The following is a 10,992-nucleotide window of genomic DNA, read 5'->3' on the forward strand; positions in this document are numbered from 1 at the left end:
TCAGTTTGAGTATTAGCCTGAAGGCTGGACTCTGCTCTTGAAGAGAGAAGAAAATCCGAATTCTCACATGTGAATGTGATACGAGGCGATGTAAGAACATCCATGAAACAAAAAAAAAGTCAAAAAAAGGACAAACGGCCCCGGCTAACTTTCTGCTCATACAATACATGTGCCTCACAAACAGGCTCTTTTTTGCTTTCTCTCGTATCGTTTCGCAGCTCTAATATTAACACTTGGAACAAATTGTCAGATTTGCAAAGGTTCAGTTATACAGTCACTACCTTTGAATTCGACTGCTGGTACTAACTGCTGTTGCTTAGATATGAAATGTGGCTTGTGAGTGTTTGCCGGTGAAGTGGTAAACACCTGCTTCGAATGACTCATCAGAAAGCAGCAAAGGCTTTATGGACATATTCAGACAAATCAAGTCAGATGCTGGAGGACCAGGGTTTCGTGTTGCACATCGCCCTGACAAAATGCTGGGAGCAGAGTTTGTGCTACGCTGATGAGAACTGTGTCTGACATTAATCCTGAGAAATTTATATTAATATTGGGCGACTGGATGTGAGATCTAAATTAGATCATAACGTAAGTTAAACAGGAATGTGAAGTAATTAGTGCTGGGAGATCAGCAGGGTGAGCAGAGATGATCTCCCTGATCAGAGCAGAGAAACGTTTTCATTCACATAACAGAGTTGTCTACTGAAATGGTCAGTGCCATACATTCAACAGCTGCTGCTAACCGCTAACTGCTGCTCACTGGCCTGTGGCGACTGCCAGCTGAAACACCAGCCACCAACCCAGGCCGAACCCACATCTTTATGTTGATTGACTATCATACTTAAAGTCAGATCTACATTATCAATCTGAGCTAATTAGGTCCAGACTTTTCAAATCAGTCCGCACATAAAGCAAGGCCGTGTGACCTTTTATGCACTGACTGTGTGTGTGTATGTATGTGTGCAAGAAACATGAAACATTTTAACTTGCACGCATGTTTCTTTGCCTCAGTATGCACCCAGTTAAATTTGCGTCCAATCTTGCTTTTCCATTGACTTTGTGTGTAATCTTGCTGCCTGTAAAAAGTTTGGCTCGCATTCTGTCCGAAAACAACATTCACACTTCAGGGGTTTTAAGGGTTTTGCTGTTATAGCCTCACATGGTCTGGTATGACAATGAACACTGAGCTGTTTCACTCACTTTATAACTGTTTTAACATTCACCACATTATCTCGTGTCACCTGTCCCACGGGGGCGGGCTTTCAGCAAAAGTTACACCGGCTTAACCAAACTGCACGTTGCAAATTTAATGTTCACTGTTTTGGATTACACCAGCTCAAACAAGCTTCCTGAGGCTTCTACTAGATTTTAATATTGTATGGAAATGAATGGAAACAAATGAATGCCTGCAACAGTGAGAAAAATGCATTTGCTAAAACACAGCAGAATAGTTTACAAAATGCTCGGCTGTAAAATAAAGTCATGTGATTTGTAGTAGATTGGCCAAAACCAGCAAAATCACTAGTGTAGCGCTGTAACCACTATATCTGTGATACACCAGGCAGATTTACCTAAATTTTAACCACCTCATGTGCCGTGCTCTGTGAGCAGATAACCCTAAAGAGCAGCGTCGCTCCTCGGCTCTGGTATATTCCCGTGTGTTGTTTTGTTTTGATTCTGTTCAGTATAAGATGATCCCCTGGTCCTGTGTTGTGAAAATGTTTCATACATGATGAGAAACATTTGATCCCTTTTTTAATTGCATCTACTCTGAATTATAAGTGTTACAGTCATTTACAGTATGTAGATTATGTATGTATCTAGTTTATGACATCTTCCTGTTGTGAGGAGTAATATGTTAATGAGTATGTCTTCCACTAATTGCTGTGCCAACACTTGGGACTATCTGCTGCTCTTTGTTCACAGATTGATTTAGAATTTGTCACTTTTACTGTCTATTTGGTGAAAATAAAAGCTGTTGACATATTCCAGGTTAGGCGCAGTGGTAGCTTTTGTCTAAACAGGTGCAATGATTCATTCTGCCGTTCCTTCTCTCTGCGGTGCTTCTGCATGGAGACTCTCCCACTGTGACTGTTTAATTAGTCACCAATGTCTGTGTCAGTGTTTCAGCACCGGGCTGCTCGACTCCCTTGGTGACAAACTGTTGCCAAAGAAACACATCCACAGCGAGCTCAGATCCACTGATGCCGAAGGGCGGCTTGAAGAGTTCAGGGGGTGATTGAATTGTTTACAGCTCTGCTCTGTTTTTCACTTTTCTGTTGGGAAATACAGCATCATTTATGTCTGCTTGGCTTTTCCTTTGGCATAAATCTGAAATGACTAATGGTACACAGTGGCTCCTTGCCTCCAAACGACACTGTGAATATCAAAAGGATTGATCAAAGACTTTATTAGCTACACCGCTCCAAACTAACACCCTCACTAAGATTTCTTTGTACTGTGTATATATAAGGAATCTGACATTTCCAGACTCCCGTTCCTTCTCTTTTTTTGTGGTGTGCTTATTTTTTGCTGACATGTTTTTTCTTCAGTCCACTAAAACTCGGGAGATTCTTTTAGCTCCTCTTATGCCCACTGGCAGATTGTATCTTCACAGAATACCAAATTTACAGTTGATACACAGCCAATATTTCGAGATGATGAAACACACAGTTATTGCATTGATTAGAGAGTTCAGAATTTAAAATGAGCACTTTTTTTTTGTTTTGTTTTTTTGCTCCCACTTTAGGCAAGATCGCTCATTTGGGGATCGTTCACTTGGATGCACAAGCTCAGAATATAATGTAATGTTAATGATATGAATCTGAGACAGATTGAATCACTGATCAAGAAATTTGAAGCACCAACTGCGCCAGGATGCATATTCTCCATAGCTCAAAGCTTGAAATGAAATGCTACAGCAGCAGTTCACAGGCACAAGTTTAAGTTCTCTCCTCGCTGCGGACCTGATAACTCCAGCACCACCCAGATGTCTTCATGCAGCTGCAACTTTGTCACACTTTGATTATACCTCTCTAACCTTGCCGGTCCTCTTCGATCAAGCCTGTGGTGTTTGCCCACTGCAGTGTTATTTCTCTGCTCAGATCTGAATATCCCTCTAAATAAAACTTGCGTCCTCCTCTTCACTGTCTTATTTCTCCATCTCCTCCTCTTTGTTTAGCCGTCACGTCAACCTTGATTGTGAGAAGCGGTCACGTGTGATCATCAAGGCACCACCATGTGCCTCACTTCTGAAAAAGGATAAACCTGGTGATCACGTTAACATCATTAATCCTCAGTTGTCTTTTCCCTTTTCTCCCTGCTTTCTTCCCTCCTTTTGTCTCTCTCTCTCTTTCTCTCTCAGGTCTACATCCCCTGCAGAACAGCTATTGTCCTGGCCAACGAGGAGATAGATTACTGTTATTAGAGGGAGATTGTCTCCACAGAGACGAGGATCGAGAATGGATTCCAACCCCAACTGAGTGTTAACAATCACCTCCATCTTAAAGTGTCAACCTTGCATGCCACCCAAACCCACTTTTTGTGTTCGAGTCTTTTTCTAAATGGGGGGAAAAAAACATTTTGAGCTTGTGTGCTTTCAGACACCATCTGCAACCTTAGATGCTGTGTAACCCCATTTACTACAGATTGGTCCATTTGGGAAGCATCCAACATAACCAGCAGCTAGATGCTAAAACTCAAAACCCTGCCGAGTCCATCCAGCACTAGCCAGCAGCCATTTATAGGCTCTGTTGAATTTGGCGTGTCATGTGAAACACATGACCGGATACTGTGGCAGAGGGCGGCAATGCAGCAAGCATTCATTTATTCAAACATGACAGAAGCTCAGAGGAATAAGAATATTTTAGATTGTTATGATGACAGATTTTACTTGGTTTAATAATTTTATATTTGAATATAAATAATATAATAGTGTCAAAGACACAAAGTGATTTATCATATTACCGGCACTTGAAAATCAAAACGTCCAGGTATTTAAACACCGAGGAGCCATCTTTGTTAATTTGCATTGTGGGACATTGTAGGTATAAAAATGTTGTAATTTGCACAAAGTAATAAGCTGCTTTGAATTATTACACTTTTAATGGGCACGTAAAACAATTGTGTTGTAATGTTTGGATTTATGCAGCTACTGGGAGCATTTATGTGGTTATTTATGGCCCAGTTATTAAGCCAGTAATTTTCAGCTAAAGAAAAGTGATAATATCACCTCATTTGAATTGTTCACAATGTATTGCATAATACACAAGTAACATTTTCAGCTGAATTGCACAGTTTTTTCCTTTGCATAAAGTGATGCAGTTTTCCCCTACAGTAGAGCACATTAAGTCATTTATGGCATGAATTTCACTAAACTTTTACTAAACTGCTAATTCAACCAAAATAAATTGACGCTGATGATCAACACATCATTTTGTGGCAGACGAGACACTTTTGACATTTGACTCACACACCCAACTACTTTAAGATACCAGGATTTATGTGCACCGTGTTCATTAGATACTTCAGCATTCCACAAGTTCACACAGAAAGCGGATGTGAGCCAAAGTTTCCAATTAGCTCTGACTTCAGTGACTTTTGTGACTCAGCACACTTGATGATTGAACATCTCAAAGCTGCAGTGCTCATCCTGTGTTCCCCATAGCCGTTAGTTTAGAAGGTTATTGATTAACTAGTCAAGTCGAGATTTATTTATGAAGCAACATTTGACCAAAGTGCTCTGCAATCAAAATAGCAAAAAGTATAAAACGACAATAAAAACACAAAGACAAGTTTAAAAGACAAAAAGACAATAAAATGATAGAAGCAATAAAACCATAACAATAAAAATAACTCTCATATTGAGTCATTAGAGGAATAAAGATTTGTTTTAAGCTTAACAGTCTAACATGTAGAAGCAACTCGTCAAAGAGTTTGGCTGCTACAACTGCGAAGGCACGATCTCCCCTGTGCTCCGGCCTTGATCTTAGGACAATGAGAAGCAGCTGGTCAGCAGACCTGAGTGACCTTGATGGGACATGTGGTTGTAAAAGGTCAGTGAGACAGGTTAGAGGTAGCCCTTTTAATGATTTGTAGGCATACGATAAAATCAGTCCTAAAACATACAGTGAGCCAGTGAAGGGAGGTCAGTACGGGGGAAATTGTTCTCTCGCTCGCTTGCTCTTAAAAGATGAGCTGTGGCATTCTGGACCAACTGCAAGCATGAGAGGGAGGCCTGGCTAGTGCCAACATAAAGGGCATAACAGCAGTCAAGTCGGGACGAGATAATAGCCCTTACAAAATAAATACACGATAAAAAGGACTTGACCTTAGATAAGAGTCTTAGCTAGAAAAAGCTAGAGTTGATCACTGAGTTGATCTGTTTGTCCAATTTTGAATCAGTGTTATTACACACATATGTGGGTTTTACATATACAGGAAACACAGGTCCATGCGAGCAGCAAAACAGGCACCACTGAGTCAAAATAACAGGACTTCAGTTTTACTCTCATTAAATTTTATTAGAATTAGGGCCATCCAACTTTAAACAGTCCAACAGTGATTTTAAAAAGGTGGCAACATTGTGTTTCATAGGCCGGTCAATTTCAGTCTGATCTGCATGACAGTGGAATGAGATGCCATATTTTCTAAGGGTGTTTTCACACATAGTCCATTTTTAAAAGAACCAAGCTCAGTCCTCTTCTGTTGGTCTATTTTGGGTTCACTTAAAAAGGGACTCTATTTTTATGGTCACATTGCAGTTTCTCTGGAGATCTCAGACCTTACTGCTTTAGATTTGGGTAGCTTTCACTTGGAACAAGGTGGCTGCTGCTATTGTATTGTATGACTAATACAGTGATAATACTAATAATACAATCACATATGCACATATCATCCACCCTCACATATGTGCAAATGTTCACTCATCGCTCTATCAAGTTCGTTTTGAGGCCAGAAATGGACCAAGTGTGGAAACACCCTAAGAATGAGCCCTACGGTGAACATGTAGAGGGAAAATCGGATTGGCCAGAGAACAGAACCCTGAGGGACTCCAGAAGGCTGACAGAAAAGCTTCTGTCAAAAGTCAGACCACCCCCAACGAAAACATGTACGAACTGAGGAACATCACTGATGATAGGTGACTGTTTTGTGACTGAACTCGCTCACTCAGGCAAAATGTCATGAAAATGGTCTTTCATATGACAAGCTTTATCCTTTGTGGTTGCATTTTTGCAAACGACTGTGATAACTGATCTTTTTCCAGCCTTTGAGTTGTCTTGATTTCCATCCTCCTTCTAAAAGTCCCTTGTTGCCGTATGAATGGACGTCTTTTGGACACGTTCCAGTATTCTTTGCACGTTCTATCAAAGCAAACAGTGTTACAACTAAAACAAGAGCTGATTTTCGGCATCCTGTATAAAAGCTAATGCTTTGATTTACTGCCATGGATACTGTAATTCTGTGATCCACACCTACTGCATTAGTGCAGATTCTCAGTCATTTAAGCCGTACATTGTAGCATAAGGCAGGTTTTGATCTGCCTCCCCTGCAGCTGAAGGAAAAAAAAAACACATTCATATTCAGGACCATCCTCCTGTGTTTAGCCAAAAGTATCATGAACATGTCATTTCTTTTTGTGTAACACCAAAGCATTAAAAAAATGCCTTTCTCCATCTCTGAAAAAGCACAGAGAGGATCACTCTGCATAAATTTCAAGCAACAAGGTTGTGAGAGAGAAGTGCATTGAGTGTTTAATCATTCTTCATCTGACCCAATGTCATTGTCATTTTACCTCTGCCAAAATGAATTGTCTGCATTTGTTCTCAAAAGTAAAACTGATGTCTGATACACAGAAACTATTGCAGCATACTTCTTTCATTATTACTAATGATAATAAATCAGTGTCTGTCGTGCCACAAGGAAAACGTGGATGAACAGGCTGTGCAGACTGACTACTGATTCTGTCCCATCGCACACTTAGGGAAATGCAGCGGCTTTAGTGTTCTGCGGAGTATATCACAATGGCACTCTGTTACCAAGTACTTGATACAAAAACTGTTCTTTTTGGTCTCCGTAGTCTCAGAGTTCATACTAAATCATTGTCACCTGTCTGTCAGTTTCATCCCCCAGAGCTCCCCCTTATATGTACGAGGCAGCTTGCAGCCAACGAGAAGAGATTTCCCAGTTACCTTAAATATTAAGTTTACATTGTTGCCTCTCATGTATCTATTTCCTGAATCACTGCCACGAGAGATGCCAATATTTGAACAAATGTTTGACAGTTCTTGTGAGGAACTCATATTTTAATTTTGGCTTTATTGCGTGCAATTCAAGTTTTGACTCCTTGCTAGTTTTTCCAAAGACGTGAGTGATGCTGAATAAGACAATAGTGAAAGTGTAAACATTACCGTTTCCTTTTCAAGCAACTCCCTGAACTGCTTTCATATATGAGTCTTGTGAACTGTGTGTAGGAGGATACTGGACCAGACTTAAATAAGGAAAGCCCTGAAATCTTTGGGATGACAAAAGGAAGTAATCTACCTTGCACTCTGCACTCCGCAACAAGGTTCAGTTTCCATTTGATGACCAGGGGCGCTGTGACATGTTCTTACGGGACTGTACAGAGCAATCGCCTCAGTGATACCCCACAACATGATGTAAGGAGGATGAAAGACAACTCATCAGAACATAATGCTTAAATTTCCATTTCCTAGGCATCCACACTTTGCACTACTTACACCAGATTATGTGTCTTTGTGCGCTGGCATCAATACAAGCAGGCTCTTAATAGCAGCTGCACCATGAAAAGCAGTTTGGGAAGATCACAATGTAGCTATTGTCGACGCTGTTTCACAAAGGTGCTGATTCAATTCTGTGGTAATTTTTGAGGCTGCATTTTCGGGATGTTCGGAAGTGATTTTTTTTTTTTTCTTTTTCTTTTTCTTTTTCTTTTTTTTTAACATTTTTATCTCTGGCTTTTCTGCTGCTGGTTCACACCTTGCACATATTCATTAACCAGCTCCTGGTTGTGTGGGTGGCTCTCCTAGTTTGGGTTGCATGTTTTGAAGCTGCATGACATCTCTCTTGTAGCTTTTCAATCTCTTCAGTGTCAAGTATCTAATAAAGGTAAATGCCAAAAATAAATAATCCTCCATTGCAAAAAAAAAAAAAAAAAACAAACTCTCTGGCCTTATCCAAAAATGGCCCACAGTTACTTTATGAGTATTCATGTGTTACCACAGGGGATGTCTTGTACAATATAATGCAGTCCAATCCAATTACCATGCAAATTTGTTCACACAGTGGACAAAATAAGAGAAACACCTTGCAGCATAATGCAACACCACTGCAAACTCTGGCAGAACTTTGGTGAGTTAAATCAACACCTTTCCGAAGCAGCCGCAGTAAAAACTGAACTGCTGGCTTCACAGTGTTAGATGCTCACACATGGCTATTTTATGTGCGGTTGTGACCCCTGTAGACATGACTGCCATGAACTATGCACAATGTATATGTGCTGGGTTGCACATGAGAAGATTTCATAAGTAAGCCTGAAAGCATAGAGTGTAGTGTAGCGGTTTGTCTCTTTGTATTTCTTATGAGCGCACGAGGATAGAAATGCCTGGAGGGAAAATCCTGGAGAATCCAATATTGTCATAGTCAGAAGTGGGGCTATGACACGCACAAAGAGGATGTTTTCAGAGTCTGACCCACGAGACTACACAAGTCAGGAAGGGATTTCACCATGCAGCTCTAATACAAAATGCCTAAGATGATATTCTATTCTGTTACTGGAGCTTTCCGGATAAATGCTCACTGAGTCTGAGACAAGCATTTCAGAAATCAGAAAATGTCAAGTTTATTATATAAATTAGTGAAATGTTTGTTAGGTCACGTGTCATTTTATCTGCTGGCACAGGAAAAACACAACCAAGAAATAGGTTTTGGGGCAGACCTATTTAGTATAAGCACTCAAAGTCTAGTATGAAATAATAAGATCTGAATGGCAAATGTCAGTCATTGTGAATGGCATGATAAAAAGGGGTCTGCAGTGCATATGGTGTCAGAATACTTCCCTTTCTTCAGGTGATATTAGACTGTTTAACCAGCAGGGAAACCAGTACAAACCAGTACCTGAATAAACTGCTCGAACAGTATGTAGTCCCCCCTCAGAGAATTTCTGTAAGGCAGTTCTGTCCAACCTTCATCTGTCAGGTTTGATTTAACATGAGCATAAATGTGAAGAGTTGAACTTCCTTTAACCCATGCTGAGTAAATTTCCTGCACTTATGCACTATTGATGCCAGGAACTAAGAGAAGTTAGTTTCTTTTTCTCTTTGTGATCCGTATATTTAGCACATGCTGTACGACGAAGAGTAAAGTTCACCTCACGACATAAGGCCACTTGTTCTTTTCACTCCTGAATATGTGGAACAGTCAAGAGAAGCACATGTACTTTTCATTGTTGTTTTCGAGGAGAGGTAGCCTGTGGTTTTCAGGAACAATCAGCTCCTGCAGATTTGAACGCCCGGGGTGCACAGTATGGAACCTGATCCTTTTAAGACCAGCTAGCTGTATTTTTCCAGGATGCTAAAACACTGTCCTCCATAATGTTTTAGCCTCCAATATCTTGCAGTTGGTTCGGAGGACATTTAGAAATCATCAGAGCCTTAATGATTTTTTGTTTTCTGAATTTTAACATCATTTTAGGAACACACAAGGGTGTAACAAAAGAACTCGCAGTGATAAGAAAATTAACAGGTATGGGCTAAAACATTTTTCGAAAATAAGGTAGTTTTGGAGTAGCCCCATGTTTGTGCCTGTCATGTATTACAATTACATTCCAGTCACAAAGCTAAGCATCCATTTTTCCTGGAAAATTAATACCCGGTGATCTCTGAAAATACCAGAAAGCCATTTAAAAACACTTATCACTGTTCTGAGGGTAATAACAGAGTTCTGGTCTTACCCATTTTGCAAGTTTTCTCATTGGTATTATTTCATATTAAAATATAGAATAATACAATACAGACAAATATGACTTTTTTGCTTTAGTTTCACTTGTACAAACTGAGTATGGGCATACATCATTTCCAGATACCATCTTTGTTTGGATAAGGAAACAGTACAGTAACTTGGGAGACGGATAAAAAGAAAATCATCTTTATCAACATTTACTTGTCAGTAAAATGATGCTTAGCTCTGTGACTCGACTGTAATGGAAATGCACGGGAGGCACAAATGGGCTAATTTTGGAATTACTTTTATGTATATATTTTTTCTTTTGACAGAGCCCTCCAGTGATTGTGCTATACGCAAGGCTGAACATGTGATCAAGCTGAAACTGATATCAATCATCCATCATTGCTCTAACTCTCGGTGAGACAGCGAACGAGTGAATTTCCCCAAGAAATGTTAGTATTCCTTAAATGTCATTATCAAAAGCTTGAGAAGGAAGGATCCTCAGTCTCATGGGTCAGACTGATTTGAATTTTTCCTTTTAATGTGATTGATACAATTGTAAAGATCACTGGTTCGTGGATCAGACAGTCTTAGTGGAGAGCTCTGCAATCAGCGCGGGACAGGGAAGATCAATGTGTGTGATGGGACTGTTGTCGGGCCCAGCAGAGAGCAAAGAGTGCTGATATTCCTTTTGTCATTCCGCTCGGTGTTTCATCCTATACAGAACACTGGCAGTGACTGGTTCCAATGCAGATCTTTGGGACCCAAAGTGCCACTTGTTTTCTATTGTACAAGGTAATTAACTGCATTCTCCTGGTGTCTCATGTCTATTCAGTCCTCATTAAACGGCTTGAATGAAAACCATCAGTACTCAAGCTCCTGAGAACCAGAGCTGGGAAACACCAGCACGCCTATAGTAAGAACTGCATTAACACAGAATCAACTGGCTGTCATTCATGAAAGCGGTTAAGATAAGTCCGTGGGGTGGGAAACGATTAACCAGCAATGTAAAGATACTGTATCTAAAAG

The 10,992-nt window shown here is 40.2% G+C and overlaps 1 protein-coding gene across 1 annotated transcript in view; it reads left to right on the forward strand.

Annotated features, from left to right (window-relative positions):
* gbe1 (1,4-alpha-glucan branching enzyme 1) overlaps nucleotides 1–6,618 on the forward strand; it is a 90,176-nt gene extending 83,558 nt beyond the window's left edge. The window contains exon 16 of the mRNA XM_022748900.1: nucleotides 3,365–6,618. Within this exon, the coding sequence (XP_022604621.1) occupies nucleotides 3,365–3,427 (63 nt within the window). The 3' untranslated portion in view covers nucleotides 3,428–6,618. The remainder of the gene's footprint in view (nucleotides 1–3,364) is intronic.
* The last annotated feature ends 4,374 nt before the right edge of the window (nucleotides 6,619–10,992 follow it).

Source organism: Seriola dumerili, unplaced genomic scaffold (assembly GCF_002260705.1).
Source record: "Seriola dumerili isolate Sdu_G_001 unplaced genomic scaffold, Sdu_1.0 BDQW01000134.1, whole genome shotgun sequence".
Taxonomy (NCBI): domain Eukaryota; kingdom Metazoa; phylum Chordata; class Actinopteri; order Carangiformes; family Carangidae; genus Seriola; species Seriola dumerili.